Source organism: Podarcis tiliguerta (assembly GCF_965153285.1).
Source record: "Podarcis tiliguerta genome assembly, chromosome: 1".
NCBI classification, from domain to species: domain Eukaryota; kingdom Metazoa; phylum Chordata; class Lepidosauria; order Squamata; family Lacertidae; genus Podarcis; species Podarcis tiliguerta.
In genome coordinates, this window is record NC_139534.1 from 92,252,632 (window position 1) to 92,269,251 (window position 16,620).

General features: G+C 40.1%; 1 protein-coding gene across 5 annotated transcripts in view; it reads right to left on the reverse strand.

Annotated features, from left to right (window-relative positions):
• Positions 1-773: 773 nt before the first annotated feature.
• MGA (MAX dimerization protein MGA) overlaps positions 774-16,620 on the reverse strand; it is a gene marked incomplete at its 5' end in the record, with an annotated part of 37,164 nt that continues 21,317 nt past the window's right edge. For all 5 annotated transcript variants that reach the window (XM_083449460.1, XM_083449458.1, XM_083449459.1 and 2 more), the window contains 11 exons: positions 774-4,232; positions 5,913-6,065; positions 6,451-6,621; positions 7,066-7,305; positions 7,582-7,693; positions 8,529-8,714; positions 9,867-9,906; positions 10,329-10,453; positions 11,958-13,972; positions 14,734-15,012; positions 15,836-16,375. In XM_083449460.1, the coding sequence (XP_083305586.1) occupies positions 3,013-4,232; positions 5,913-6,065; positions 6,451-6,621; positions 7,066-7,305; positions 7,582-7,693; positions 8,529-8,714; positions 9,867-9,906; positions 10,329-10,453; positions 11,958-13,972; positions 14,734-15,012; positions 15,836-16,375 (5,081 nt within the window). In that variant the 3' untranslated portion in view covers positions 774-3,012. The remainder of the gene's footprint in view (positions 4,233-5,912; positions 6,066-6,450; positions 6,622-7,065; positions 7,306-7,581; positions 7,694-8,528; positions 8,715-9,866; positions 9,907-10,328; positions 10,454-11,957; positions 13,973-14,733; positions 15,013-15,835; positions 16,376-16,620) is intronic.

A 16,620-nucleotide genomic window follows, 5' to 3' on the forward strand; every position in this document is an offset into this window, starting at 1 on the left:
GTTAAGTTCTGTATAAGTGAGGCTATCAACCAGCACTCTCACGCAAACGCAAGCTCCAGGACAATCTGAGCTCTTAATAAGAAGGAAGCAGTACCCACGGTGCAAATTAAGTCATGGCAGTGGGTACTACACAAAAACTCCAAAAAAGATGGGAGTTGACAGTTGCCTGTCAAAGTTGCTCTATGGGAGTGTTAGCACTTCCATTACTATGGGAACTTGATTTTTTGTTTCTCCCAAAGGTATCCATTACTGATAGGACACAATTCTACCTTATTCTTGCTACCTGAAAGTTGGAAAATGCAGAGTTAAAGGCAGAGTTCCAGTCTCCCATCAGATTCTTCCCCACCAAGACCCCACCATGGTCTTGGAAGTCCACATTCTCAGGGAGTCCCATCCATGAACTATTTAGCAAGCGAAAAAGTACAGTTCTGCCGAAGAGGGTGGTGTGTACTGTAGCAACCTCCCTCTTCTAGAACTTTTACCAATTTGCAGCCACTTCACTAGGCTACAGTAGAGACAACATGGTCCCAAATGAGTCAGCGGAGTGCCTAACTGCTATTTAGCTCCTCCTCTTCCAGAACTATCTTCCCTGGTCATTAAACATTTATGTAACTCATTAATGCCTATTTCCTTTTTAGACTGTTTCCTTCCTATTCAACAGAGCAAGACTTACATTTTGTAACCATTACTACAAGGAATGTGTGATGTAACTTGTACCCAATAAAACCTTTTTCATATGCCTTCCTTCAGAGAAATAATGGTTCATGGTCAGCTTTTAGCTGAAGACTATTTATTTTAATATTACAGATTCTCCATTTTATAGTTACTGAGATAGGCTCTGTGATTAAATGTTTACAAAAATACCAGTTTTGGGAAAAATTCAGAAAAAGAGAGAATGTACAGTAAAAATGAAATCTGGCATTTCTTTATACTTTTTGTTAAAAAAACATTTCAGCCTATTTACAGATGTATTAAAAGTCAAATATCCCGAAATCTTGGTCAAATGAAAATGTGCCCATTTCATTTCAGGGTTTCAGTTGTTCTCTCGATTACAAAACACTCTCTATAAAATTCATAATCTTGAAATATTATTTACAAAAATCCCCATACATAATTTTCCAGACTATATTTGAAACAAAACTCATAGAACTGCTTTAGGATGTACTTGGATTTGCCTTGGGGCCAAACACATATATGGAGGATGAGAGGAAAGAATAATTATAAGAAAGGTATTCAGTACTTTGAAGATCCTTGCTGATTACTTACACAGAGTTTTCCCTCTAATTCTTCAATGCCTATTGTTAATTATAATGCATACATACAGTCCCTCCAAACCAGCCTTTTTGTCAAAAAGTAAGATGTCTTTAGTGGTATATTTTTCTGTCAGATCCCTATCTGGATTTTTTTTAATAGCTTGATACAAATAGATGGTAGCCAAAAAGGGCTGAGGGAAGAAGCAGAAAAATTGAGGAAAATGTGCCCCAATGAGAAGTGGAGTTTCTAGCACACTGGTGGTGTCAGTGCAGACAAAATGGGAAATTAGTCAACTGAACTAATTTTGATCTCTAACACAGAAGTGCTTGATTAGATTCTAACCAAGCAGGTTAGGATTACCATGCTAAATTCCCTTCCAAATCCTAAGGCACTGAATGAACACCATGAAGCATGCAAGAAATGAGAACTTACAAAAGACTGAAGACTACAGAAGATACTGAATTGCTTCCTCCATTACACTGACAGAGCCTGCATCCCCATCGAGAACTTTTACTTTGTAGAATTACAAAGCAAATCAAATTTAAAGCACATTGCTAAGGCTACATTTCGAAGTGAAGGTCTGGCACGGAGGGAGAGCATGTCTTAGCCATTTCTCATTTTGTATCCTCTATCTTACCCCAAGCTGCTTTTAGCCCCATTAAGAAAATTATATTAATATCTGTATCTTTTCCTAGTGCAGGTAAAAGCATTTGGCTGCAATTTTCTGTGAAAAACTGAACCAGGCAAGAGAATAAATCCTGGTTTCCCTGTGCTGTTTTTTTTACTTTAAATTGGGAGTTTCAGTGGCTACATAGTACATTTAATCAACATCATGAGACATGATAATGAAACTACCCATCATGTGCAAGTCCATCCCAATATACCTAACCTACACACAGATGGAGAGTGGGAGGGGCTTAATGTATAATGCAGGACACTGGACCTTGTGTACTACTTTCAGCATGTATGCAGAAGACTGCCTATCTCCAGCTGGTTGAGCCTGGAGACAGTAGCTTCAAATATGAGTAAATCACAACAGGGAGTGGGAAGCCTTAACACTTTCTGCCAGGACAGCTGGAACACAGATCTACATTGCTTTGTACAATTATGCAAGACAAGAAAAATGCAGCAATTTTCAGATTTAACAGTGATTGACCTGTTCAGAGCACTCAGATGCCACGTTAGTTCTCAAAATTTCTTATTTACAATCATTAGAAATAATCATTAACTTTTTGATATATATGAAATGTCATTATTTTATGTATTTACAAAAAAAGCCTGTGTACAAAAATATACGATCATTTTATAGTATGAAATCCTTTCACATTCACTAGGTTAAAAGCGAAGCCCCCAAACTATTCAATTTATAGATATTAGAGGGAAAAATACATCTTGTGTCTCAAATGCTTGTATGAGGCCCTTGAGTAATATGTTAAGATATATGTATATAAGCTATTCACAGTCCTGAATATTTTTTCTGAAATGCTAAAAATGTTTGAAAATATCTCAAATGGATGCTTTCTGTGACTGTCAGAAAAGGGCATAATTTATCTGACTAGTCTCTTACTCTTGATTGAATGTCATCTTTTACCAATCAAGTTCAAACACCTAGCCTCATATATTACATGCACACTGGCACATGCAACCTAAGAATCTAGATGTTGGAGATGTGTCATAATTGAAGTTCTGATTAACTATGAAAGCCTCTGGAAAATCAAACATTATTACCAAAAAGCACCTGAAGGTAAAGCCACAATACTATTTTGATTCTGCAGCTGCAGGTGCTAAAGTGAGTGTTTCATTACTGTCCTGACTTGGACTAGTCACTGGCTGTGCAGTTTTTATCTCTTTTGAAGCAACGGGTGCCAATGAAGGCATCACCTTAGTATTCTGTCCCTCTGATTCTAATGGAAAGTTAGCAGCTTTTAATCCAAGTGGTGCCAGTTTGGGCATAGGCCTCCATGCCAAGTCAGCTTTGCCAGCTTCCAGGTTAGTTTTCATCTGCAGAATGGGAGGTGACACACTTCTTGTCTTTGCCACAGATTGCTCAGTTTTTCCACTTCCACAACTATTTGCCGCCGAGTGATCAGGATTTGGGTCCTTTGCTTCAGATCCTAACATGATTTTTAAAGCATCAGAATCAGACGAAGGATCTCCCGAGTTCTTGTTACCATCAGGTAGATCATCATCATCCAAGTGAAGCAGGAGAGGAGTTATGGAATCACTGCTCTCTTGAACTATTGAAAGGTCCTTAAAGCTCCCACTCATGGCACCAAACGGAAAGGGAGAGCCTTCTGCAGTAGTTGATTGCCTGCGACTTTCCATATCTCCTAGATTAAAGCCAGAGCTCAGAGAGTTGGGGAGTTCTGATATGTCTGAAGCATCGTCATTCAACTGCTGATTGAGAAATGCAATTTCATTCAGCAGGGAGGTGAGGGTTTCATCTGTGTCATCAGTCTCCTCTATGCCCATTAAGTCACTTGCATCCAGTGCTGGTTCATGTATTGCAGAGGCTACTTTTTGCAGCTCCATTTCTATCCCGGAGTCATTGGGTTCATTAATTTGCAGCTTTTGAAATGAAGACTCTTTTGATTTTTGTCCATCACTTCCCTTGTTCATCTGTTTTAACCTTGCCTGATTTCCGGCTAACTCTTCAGGCTTTGTTGCAAGTGGTTCTGGGGATGCCTTCAAACTAGAGACATTTATTATTTGTGGGAAATTCTCTTTTTGCTTAAGAGAATCATGTACTGCTCCAGTAGTGCCTCTCCCTTTTACAGAAGAAGGTTCTGCTTTTTCTGGTGACCCAAGATCAGCAGTTTTATGTGACACTACCTGCAAGGAAGACTCAGGTGTCTGGGAATCAGTATCCAAGGTTACATCAGGATTCTTATTTGCATCCAGGTTTAAATTTGTATCTTCTTCAGTAGCCAGTGATGTCACATTTACTATTCTTGGCATCATGAATGAGTCTTCACTTTCTGTAAGCCAGAACAAAGAAAGGCCTGTTAGAATACTGGAGACAGGATCTGTCCTAAACGGCTTCTCCAAATGTAAACCACTTATCACCTCAACAGATCTCCTTCCTTGTTAGCCTCTGCCTGTTCAGGCCTTATAAACATACCCTGAAGTTGGGGGGGGGGGAATTGCCCCAATCTGCATCACTTCACAGTTATTTACAATAAACTTCATTTGCCATTTTGTTGACTACCCATTTTGTTGGCTTTTGAAAAACAGGGGGGGGGGGTGTCAGCAGTACTTAGCTAATTGGGAACCACTGCTCTAGATTATTTATGAAGTTAAAAAACACCAAAGTATTACTTGGGGGATCCCAAGATTTCCCTTCTCCATAAAAACTATCTATTTATTTCTACTCTATGCTGCCTGCTCTTTAAGCAGTTACTGATTCAGAAGAGAACCATCCTCTTTCCATAACCCTGATAACCAATACTCTTGAAGAACTCCAACAGCTGGGAGAGGCAGGACTTTCTTTTGCAGAAGTGATAAAAAACATTCTCCTTCAGCAGGAATCAGGGTGGCAAGCCACATTTGGCCTGAGGGTCACTTTCACCTTTGGCCACCTGCTGCCCTTGAATGCAAAACTCATGTATGTGCACAGTGTACACATACAGTACACACAGTATGCCCTCTTCCTCAGCTGATCAATTCACACTGTCGCCTCAAAAGAGCGGTTTGCATCCATTTCAGGGTGGGGGGCTGGGTGTGTGTCTACTTTATTTCTCTTTTTTCTTTTTACAGTCCCAATCAGTGGACTGGCATGTGGACAGAAAGTGGAGCGGGGACAACGACAAATCAGGACCCTGGACTGGGGTAAGGAAGTCCTGTAAAAAAAGGTATTTAATAATAATTTCCACCTTTTTAAGCTGAGCAGATGTTAAGCTAAATGGTCTGTCATTTCACAGATTCTTCACTGAACCCATTTAAAAAGCTGTGTCACATCAGCTACTTTCTAATTCTCTGGTGCAGAGGTCAAGTTTAGGGACAATCTTCTGCTGCCCTGTATCATTTCTGGGGCAATTCACACTATGGAAACCTTAGGACTACTGACAACAACTACTTATACATGCCTCATCCTCAGAGGTGCTGCATGCCAGTTGTTCACGAAGTAATCTTTATACGGCCAAATACACCCCCTACCCCAGCACTGTACATGTGAATATAATGAAGTTTTTGTTACTGCAGCCACATTTTAAAGCAGCACAGGCCACATTTGCATGGGAACACCTGTGAGACTTGAGACATACACTATGCTATGCACTTCTTTAGCTACAGTGATTGCAGATGTTGCAAGTTCTAACACAAATCACTTGTGGGCAGTGCTGGAAAAGTCTGCATTATACATTTTTGGCAACAAAAGACTGCTGAGGTGAGACAGTAATATTTATTACATCCTGACAGGCTTATGTAGTTGTTCACATTTCTCTTGAGTAGCCAGTCATTTTTGTGATCATTCTATGCTTCTTTTAAAGGTTTTTTTAATGTTGCTGTACACTGCCCTGATCTTTTGCAAGAGGGTAGTATATAAATATTTTTATAAATCAATTAAATACAATAGGGAGAAAGAGGAAGCCGGTAAGTTATTGCAGTTAGAATTCATTTTTCAGTGCCAGAAATTTAGTAAGAAACTAATGCAAGTTTACCTGAAGTGAGCTCTGGAGCTGTTACTGAAACTGGAGTGAGTGAGTTACTGGTTACAGCAGACAAGGTAATGGGAACTGTGGAGTTCGGAAGGATACCTTTCACTTCCACTGGTACTGCTGAGCCTGGCAACTGAATCATCACAGAAGCAATACCTTATATTAAGCGAGAAACAGTGAGTTAACTTTCACACATACTAGCAAGGAAAAAAATATTAAGCAGAGTAGCTATTATGGTAAACACGTGGTTTCAGATGAACATTTTATTTCCTCTCATCTAGTAACAGGTACCATCCACAAGATTCCTTGTACTATTTGTATATCAATATCTCCTTGATATTCCTTCAGCAAAAATCAATTACCTACTTCTCTAAGGCATAGATACAGAAATAAGTATTACATTTTTTAAATATCAAGATTGGAAGAGACAACCTAAGAGAAATATTTTTCACTTTTTATGAAGAATGCTTGCTTTTAAAAGTTCCAGACAGACATAGTCACGCATCCAGCTTTGATTTTTCAGTCATTTTGTGACCCTTACCTGGCTGTCCTGTCCCATTACTGCTGTCAGCCTCTGATTTGAGTTCAGTTTGCAGGAGTGTGGAAGGGAAGGCAGCAACTTGTCCTGGCACCAAGGGACTCTTGAATGCAAGCACCTGGCCATTCGCCGTCATTACTAGGCTAGCATTTGTTAATGTCATGGGTATGTCCCCTACAAGGAAGTCAAAAGAAAGATGTGTGAAGATAAGGGTGTAAAAAGTGAAGCAGCGTTATATATATCAATATTTACTTCACCAATCAACCTCATGGCATTCAAAAATGTAACCCACTGTTACCAATACAAACAAATTTAACAACACACAGCAAGTTTTAAGCAGCAAATGTGAAAACAAACTAATTCTGCAGAAAATATTAAAATAAGATGGCAGTAACAAAGTACTGTCTTACACAGGCTGAACTATATACTAGAGGTATGTGATAATTACATGTTTTCTATTGGTAAGTCTCCTTACTTTTGTTTTAATAAAAAAAAACTTGGACTACGCATAATATAGCAGGCTACGTGAGACTTGCAGATACAATGCTTCCAAGAATACCCTTTTGCTTAGATTCCCATTTGTGTGATATTCAACTAATCCATGTTCACTTAGCCTACCTGTGGCACAGCTTCCTTTCCTGGAAAGTATCAATGGTTTTGTATGCTTGCTGGACAAGGCTGCTGGTTTCATCTCTTTAAAGAGAGAAGAGGGGCTGTTTTCCACGGAGGGCTTAGCAGTCTCCAGAGTTTCAACCACATCCATAGGTTCTGCTTGCTGCTGCTTCTTTTGTGCTTCTACCGCTTTCTGTTTTGCATAAATGTATTCTAGCTTCTTCAAGACTACTTCCTGTGTCTTGCCTACAGAGGAAAGGAGTAGTCAGGTTCTCCCTCATATCTAGCATACTTCCCGAAACTTAAACATGCAGCGTTTCATAGCACAAAACTTACACAACATTACTTGACATACCTAGACAACTTTACAGCTCTTGGGGTTTAATTTCCATGGCGTAAAAAACTTCAGCAACTTAGTACCTTTCATGTATTTGAAATAGTAGCTCTAGGAACAATCCCAGGATCCCCATATCCCAGAGGCTCTCTTCAGGTTTTACGGCTTTCTCTTTAATGTCAACTCACCTGAAAGGGCAGATACTTTACGAATCAAGGTGTCCTGCTTGCGCATCAACAAGTTTTTCTGACCCAAGAGTTTGTCTGCTTGATCCGTTAGCCCCTGTATCTCTTCCAAGGCCTGAAAAAGGACCAAGGACCCACTTTTAGATTCCAGTAGAATATACCTAAAAGTAAATAAAGGCAGCTTCTCTGTCGTCCTACTTATGTGGAAGAGAGATTTGTGAAAAGTTAAACAAAAAAACTGCAAACTGTTTCTGCTACATTCTGAAGATAGATCTCCTGAGAGCGTTTTAGAGGAAAAAGCAGCACTCTACAAAGAAAGCAAGCCAAATACCAGGCAAAAACAGAGTGTGAATGATAAACTGCAGTTGTTTTGCTTTTGTTTTTACCAAAGGTGCTATGAAAAAGAATTGATGAGACACAAAATAGGCACTTAAGAGGTTTTCAATTGCTATTCACATGTCTTTTGAGTTTCCAGTATTTAATGCAGAGATGAAATGCTCAGTTGATTAATCCATTTGATTAATCAATTAAAACCTTTTCATAAATTAAAAATGTGTCTCTACTTAATTGGGAAGATCTTTTGAAAAGTAATAGTTAGCTTGACAAGCAATTCTTAAATATCCCTGTGAACTGCCCTCTTAGAAAAGGGACCACTCCCTTCTCTCATGCAGAGGATGGGGTGCCTTTTTTAATATAGTTCCTTCCATGAGACATACAAGCATTAAAAATTCAAACAAAGCATTTTCTCTTTGGAATGACTGTTCTTGCTCAAAAATCCAATTTATGCTGATTTATACCACTAACAAATTAATCAATCAATCAAAGATTCTTTAGTCAGGTGATTGCTGTGATAGTAAGTTGATGAGTAGTAACTGCAGAAATGTCCATCTCTTTTTCTGCCAACATGCAACTTTGTCCTGCTGCCTCCCTCCAAGCTATAAAATACCAACCTGTTTCAGGATGAAACATTTCGAAACCTTGGGGACCATCTGCAACCCTAAAGTAACCTTCAGTTTTTCAAAGAGTCTCCTCATTTCCTTACGACGGCGACGTTCATTTGCTGTGTGTGTTTCACGGTAATTCGAAAAGGTTTCTTCCTCATTCTTTGGCTTTTTGTTTGGCAATTCAGGTTGTGGCTAAAAAGCAAAAAGACAGCTCCTCTTGCGAACAGTTCAAAATATATAGACATGCAGCCCAAACAGTGACTCGTACATGTATAATTTTAAGTCCTGGTCCAGCATTTCAACAAAACTGAGCAGAACTTTTAAAAGGCGAAGCTTAAGGAGGTATCTGACTCTGGAGATGCTGCATGGGGCATGAATGAGCCATGAATGAACCAGAGCAAAACTATTGATTCTCAGTTGGATCAATGAGTGTTACCAAACCTAGGCACAACTACATGTGCAAGGAATGCCCTCAGCGGTGGTGATCACAAGTAAAGTCCAAAGTATATAACAATGGAAGAGTATGAGCCAATGATTCACTAAAACTAACTATTAAAACTGGAACAGAAACACCAGCAGGCAGAAAAACCCAAAATAAAGGAAAAATCTCCAGGTGTTAGAAACAAAATACAGTGGACACTCGGGCTGCGAATGTGATCCGTGCGGGATGCACGTTCGCAACCCCCAGTGTTTGCAACCCGCGTCTGTGCAGGCGCAGGTTGCAATTTGTGCTTCTGTGCTTAAGTGATTTAGCACTTCTGCGATGCCTAACCGCTGAAACCCGGAAGTAACTTCCGGGTTTCGGCGGGCCACAACCCGAAAAAACGCAACCTGAAGCGGCTGTAACCTGAGGTATGACTGTGCATTTTTAAATATTGAATTTCTTGCACTTGGATTACACCCCCCCCCCCTTTCCCTCTCTTCTCTACTGACCCAGGGAACAGCCATGAGTGCAATGGAGAAGCACATAGAAATGCAGACTCTTCTGCAATAGCCAGCCCTTGGAACCTTCATTTTCTCGTTCTGCGTATCTCATAGCCAAGCTGGCCACCTATAGCTTGAGAGCAGAACCAGGTGCTGTTAACAATGGCATCCCCATACAAAGCTCTCCTGTTTTCCCCTGCTTTTCGACATTCATACTCCATCTCACTGGAGGAGAAACACCGGTAAGTCTTACTAAATATTATGGAGGTGGAGCGGGGCATGATACAAGATTTGCATATTAGGTACTAAACAGCGGCACATCTTGCTCCACCCTTAGAGACACTAAAAAATAAACTGGTGCATCTTTGGCAACATGTATTACAGAGAAGAAGAAAAACAAGTAAACAGACATGTATCTACCTTGGGAGTCTTCTGACTAGAATGGTCATGCACAGAGTTCCTGCAAGACAAAAATGGATGTCATTTTGGTTGTGCGGGTTTCCAGTCTGGTTTAACTTAAGATACATGGATGCCCCTGTCCCTCAGAGGAGCAATTCTTTGTCACAAAGGACTGACTGCTTGTCCTGGGTCCCTACGAAGGATCATCTTTCCCCCCCTTCAGAATGGCACCCAAAACCCTCATTCTCCATGGCAGTGTGGTGCAGCTATAATGTCTCTGAAGGTCTCCAGGTCAACTACCTTGGCCTCAAGGAAACAATCTTGTTCCCTGTGGCAGTGGGGTGCTGCATGGGGCCCCAAGCCTCTTCCTACAAAGAGGTCTCATTAGCGCCTAGGTCAAGTGGGATCATTACATTTTTAATGATCTAGAACTACATAATTGATGGTAAAAATATTACAATTATTATTATTTTAACTGCTTACAATTGTTTGGATAGTATGACATGGGCAGCTGTAGCTTTCAGCCGAGCAATGTTCATTTGCTCTGTAAGTTCCTCCACAGTCTCAATGTCCACATTCTCCTCTGATCTGTTAGATTCACTTTCACTCTGGAACAAGATTTAAAAGACAATGATCAACTTACAGACAATTCACAGCAAGACATGCTAGTTCTTTTTAAAAAATAAGTACGTAAGAAAAAACTATTTCTTTAAGAAGTGATGATATAATTCACAGCAATTTTTCTATGCAACAACTGCATTGGTAAAATTAAGTATTTTTAACACTAAAGCAGATATAACATTGATATAAAAACAAGACTTGAATCACTGAGGAAGTATAGAAGAATTCATAAACGTAAAAATATAAGCAAACAATAATAAGTTTAATCTAAAACTTTGTATTGTAACAACTGAAAACATGATAGTTTGTCCTTGCAGTGTTAGGCACAATCTTTTGTTACTATTCTCACGTAACTGTGGAATGCATTTACATTCTGTAGATATAACAGAAATGTTCCATATTGTAAAAGGAACAGGCAGAGAAAAGAAAACAACTTCATTTTAAATCACAAGTTTTTTAAAAAATAAACCTGTTAATAAAAATTAAAAATACAAATCATACAAATCATAAGAAAATAAACAAGTTATCCTGAAGCAAAGAAAAGTTAGCAATGGGGGAAGAAGCATGCTGAATCTTGATACCAATTAAAAACCCACATATGTTCAAGGTGTAATAGAAAAATGGTGGGCGGGAAAATGGATTTAAGTAGGTAGGTTTTTTTACAGGTACTATGTAACTTACATAGTTACACATTTTAAATACATTTTGTTTCATCATGTGCATGGAATCTCAGTACTGTATATCTTATGATCTACATCCTAGATATTACCTTGAGAAGCCAGAGGTCTCATTCATTCATCAAATGATGAATGACCTACTCTTGCAGGTTAGTTCTTTTAAATTGTCAATTTGCCCGGACTTGAAACTTAAGATTAGAACCAATGTCAGTACCCAACTAACTTGTTCCACAAGCACAAGGCTTTCTGACTGTGCAACATAATTTCCCCCTTCACTCACACATGCCCTGTGCCCTCTCTAAATCCATTCTGAAGGACTAAGTGAAAACCCAGAACATTATTTATTTTGTGGGGGGGGGGGGAGTTTCTTAGCGCTAGAGGATATCAAGATCAGCAACATACTAAAAGGTAAATACCGGTAATAATAATATTTTTAGAATAGCTCTTCTATTGAAACTACTCACTTTGGAAAACAACCCATTATTTTTTGTATAATTGGTCAAGAATACAGTTCTGCACTATTTAAATAGTTTCCTCCTTTATAAGGCAGTGATTTATAACCCTAAGTCCACCCCTGCCTTGTAGTTCTTCATTGTTCTTCCTTCCTACTACCTGCTCTGTCCTCATCACAGTTCTTAATGTCTTACCTTTTACTTCTTTTTACCTACTTAATGTCTGTGGCTTTCAAACTTTTACTTACCTTAAAACCAATAAATACATCTGATCACAAACTACTAATCAGGAATAGTACAAAATCATAGGACGCAGGCACAAAATTTTACGACTTGTGCTTCCAATTTAAAGATGTACTCACCAGTGTTTCTACATTCACTACATCTTCACTTTGATAGCCAGATGCTTCGTCGGCCATCTCATCTGCAGAATCATCTGTTTTTTCATCTTTTTCTGTATTATCCACGGTAATATTAATAATGCCAGGCAGCGAATCCTTTCTGTGATAGCTGGTTTTCAGTATATTCTGTTGTTTCTCACATTTAGGAAATTTCTTTACAAACTCATCAGCACCATTCTTATTTTTGTTTTCCAAAGCATCTGAAGGCCTCAATGTTTTGCTCCAACTTTTGCTAATTTGAACAAGGCCATCTTTAACAGTCAAGTTATCTTTCTGAACACCAGTATCTCTTTTATATGAAAATTCTAGTGCATTATTTACATATTTGCTTCCCAATGTGGTATTTTGGCCATTTGCACTAGTAACCTTATGCTTCCTTCTGACCTCGCCTTGATCCCTCTGTGCTGCCACAGAATGACCCTTTTCCTTCATGTTTTGCCCTAGTAGTTCCTGGTCTTCATTTCCCCGTGGACTCAGATATGATTTAATTTTTCTCTCCAGTTTTTCTGCACAATTCGTTTGTACCTTGCACTCATCCCAAGGCTTCTGAGATGGTTCAATAATCATTTCCTCATCTGTTTCTAACTGTTTCTGTTCAACTCCTTCTGAATCAGTTGCTGTGCTTTGTGTTTGCTCAGAGTGCGCTTCTTCCTCATTTGAGTTCTTTAGTTCTGCTACTTTCTGCTTGTTTAATGCATCATGTGCAAGGACTGCAGTTTGACTGCAACTCTCAGTAACGCTCTCAGAACTACATGAAACTTCATTTGGGGTGTCTTCAGGATTTTTAACATTAGCCATCATTTTATTTCCCCCAGGCTTTATTTCCTGGCTGATGTAGGAGCGGCCCAATGATGCAATCTCAGACTCAAGAATAGGATCATCACTTGATAATTCTTTCAAGATTTCTGCATCCTTCTCGGCTTTCTCTGAGGTTATAGCATTCCTGTCACATGTGAGCTTTTCACAAGACGGCTCTAAATGGTTTTCTGGCAACTTATTTTCTTCCTGTCTGGAATCTGACATTGTGACTTCTGACCCCATAGCCTCCACCTCTTGTAAGCATCTTGTCTTTCCTTCTGGCTTAAGTGAACTCAATTCATCGTTTTGAGATGTACTATTTACCTCAACTTGTTTCAAAATGGAATTTGGAACTTTCTTCTGCCCTGGAACCTGAAGCAAGGCAAAACTGCCTGACTGAAGAGCTATTAGATGATCTGCACTATCTGGTGTGCTGCTGGTGTCGCATGTTATTTTAGAATCTGAAGTTGTCTGACTAACTCCCAAAGGAGAAATCCTCATAGTCAAAGTGCCAGCCTGTAAGACAGGAGAAATGACTGGTTCTGTCTGAGCAGCTGAAATAGGAAGTGTGGGCCCAGATCCAATGGCCTGCGACGTCTGGTCTGTAGGTGGGGCCATGGTTGAAGCAGAAGGAGCTTCAGCAGCACAGGACACGGCTGAAGCAGGAGACATGGATAACCCTGAAGGAGCTTCAGTGGCAGAGGATATGGGTGAATCAGTAGGGAGCACAGGTAAAATTAATGGGGTCTCAGTGGTAGGGGTTCTGGGTAATACAGAAGCTTCTGTGGTACCAAGGGGCATGGTCAAAGCAGGAGGGTCCTCAGCAGCAGTGGGCACAGGCAAAACGGAAGGAGTTTCAGCAGCAGGGGGAATAGGCATAATAGAAGGGGCAACAGACGACCCCAAAGGAACCCCAGCAGTAGGGGGCACAGATAACATCAAAGGGGCAGGGATGGTTTGGATTCCAGATAATATAGAAGCAGCTGCAGTGGTTGCCGTATCAGGCAAAACAGACATGGCCTTTGTTGTTGTTGGAGAAACAGACAATACAGGAGGAGTTGCAGACAGAACCGAAGCAGCCAGGGTGGTTGGGATCACTGATGAAACCACAGAGGACTGACACACAGATACCTCAGGAAGCTTAGAAGGGCTTGGCAACCGGATTTCTACAACAGATCCTGTAACGAATTGAGAAATGCTATTAGTAATTCTTGGCACCTAATAACTCATTTTTGTTTGCTGAAAGCAAACTGTGCATAGTTTTGAAAGGGGGAAAAACATTTGTTTCATTTTTGGCTCACTGCTCATGGTTTCTCTCAAAACAAACCATGAGCCTGGGTTCAAACATATGACAATGCTCTTTGGGGAGGAAGGGTGGGATATAAATTTAATAAGTAATAAACTCTGACTTGTTTCCTGGCAGCGCAGCAGCCAGAAATGCATTAGCTATGAGCACCTGCATGTCTTCGATTGGGTTATACCAAAGTTTAGTTTCAACTATGGTTCAACATTATGTACAAACCAGGCTACAGAAGTCATTGGAAGACTTCCTCTTGCCCCCTGTGGACTTGGATGCAACTAGCTACCTTGGTGGTGGGTGATGGCCCTATTATTAGAATACTCTTCTGAGGGAGGCTTGCGTGACACCTACTCTGATGCCTTCAACCCTAGTACTTAATTTTCCTAAGACTTTTATTTTATGCTGCTCTGATTTTACAACTATTTCCGCTGCGATGCATATTTATATCATATTTGAGATCTGGCCTGGAAGCATTTTATATTAAAAGGCAGCATATGAATTACAATAAATTTTTAAAATTAACTTTAGGCACTGAACAAAAATAGATGCACAATTATAGGAAACTATGCTTCCCCTCCCCCAGTATTTAACTGCTCTCTCTCAGAAAACAGAATAAATAAGATTTGCAGCATTCTGTACCTGGATTACGTAACATTACGGGTGATAAACTAGGCTGGGGTCCTGCAGGTTGGAACTGGTGCAGCGGAACAAGCTGGATAATCTGCCCATTGGGGTGTCGGTAGAGATTCACACCAGCAGGATTCCTTAGAGGCTGCAAAATCATTCTCTTCCCCTGAGCAACTTGCGTGTTTTGCTGAGGTCGCAATGTAGGAGAACTCTGAGGTACTGGAATCAAAAGCAGCTGTGGTCCCATGCGTTTCTCTGCTCCGGGAGACAATCCTGGAGGGCTTGTAGTACCTGACATATTAGGAAATAACACTCTTCTTAACAAAGTCCCATTTATACAGCAAGATTTGCAGAGCATTTTTAAAAAACAACAATGAAGAAATATCTATGTGACCAAAGTTCCATCAGTTCCTACATTCTGCTTCCAGCAGGTATCAGACATATCATTATGGGGAACTTGCAAGAATAATATGAAAGCAACAGCTTCTGCTGTTTGTTCTAGCAACTAGTATTTAATTCCCCAACTGGAAGCCACTTCCCAAGAGCAAAAGTGGGCTTGAAAGAATACAAACCCATTTCAAACAGTTCTTACCAATTTCCCCCAGGAGATTTCTACACACACACACACACACACACACACACACACACACACACACAAGTTCATGCCAATACACTAAAGTCCTTTTTCTTCTAAACCAGATATTCTCATACTTTCTACCCACAAGGAAGTCTTTTTGCATCAACTTTGCTGTGCATAAGTTATTTGGCGGACAAGTACTGAACCACTGCACACAGCAAAGGAGAGATATGAAGGTTCTGGAGGAGGAGGGGAACAAAAACAAGGAAAAGTTTGGAAAAGAAACTGCCATCATCTCCGCCCCCCCCCCGAGGTCCTTTTATTATTATTTTTTGCAGCTGAAAAATTTGAAATTTTGATCAACACTGAGAAAACTAATGCAAAGTATTTTCTCATTTGAAATGAGTGAAATGCATTTTAAGGCAAGGCTTTATTTACTGAAAAAGTCTGCCAAGCACTTCTGTCTCTCATAACAGACAGACTAAGTGACAGGTGTGTGGACCAGCAAGAACTAGCCCATCAGTAAGGGTACCCTACCTGCTTTTTGATTCGATAAAGGACTTTTGTTAATTCCTGAGAGTCCAGGAGCAATAGAGCTAACTGGTGAAGTTGGTGTGGGCACCGAGGTCACAGATGCAGTTGTGGTTAAGATTGTAGATAGAGATGCTGCAGAAACAGGAATACCAACGGTTGATGGGCCTATTCCAGGCAAAGCTACAGTCGCAACTGGCGTAGCAATTCCAGGTGATTTTGCTATTTTAACAGGAGCCCTAGCAGCTGTGGCTGACACAGTCCTGTTTTCAGGTTTTCCAACAGCATTTGCTTTGGCGGTGCCAGAAGAACAGGGAGCTTTGTTACAGGGTGCAGGGCTAGCAGTAGTTCCAGCAAGTGATGACACAGTAATAGCAGGAGGAGTAACTGTAGTTGCCCCAGGGGAGAGTGGCATAGATTTGATATTAAATTTCTGTGGTCCCGTCAGAGGTTGGCTTATTCTAGTTCCAGGGACCTTCTGGTGTAGTGCCCCAACGGCACTTATAACCAACTGAGACGCCACATTGTGTAGTAAAGGCCGAGCAGCTGAAAAGAAAGGTTTTCAAAGTCAAAACTATTAGCAGTTTTCATCTTTCCATTCCGCAAACTATAACAGCACTCAACATAGTTTTATGCTAAGGCCTCACTTTTCCAATTAACGCTTACTGGTTACACTGCCTCATTTTCAACATATTGCACCTAATGATGTGTATAATGTTGCTGCATGTGGCAAAAAAAAAAAAGTCTCAAAGCAGCTTGATGAAGATTATTACAGTATATAAATAAATATG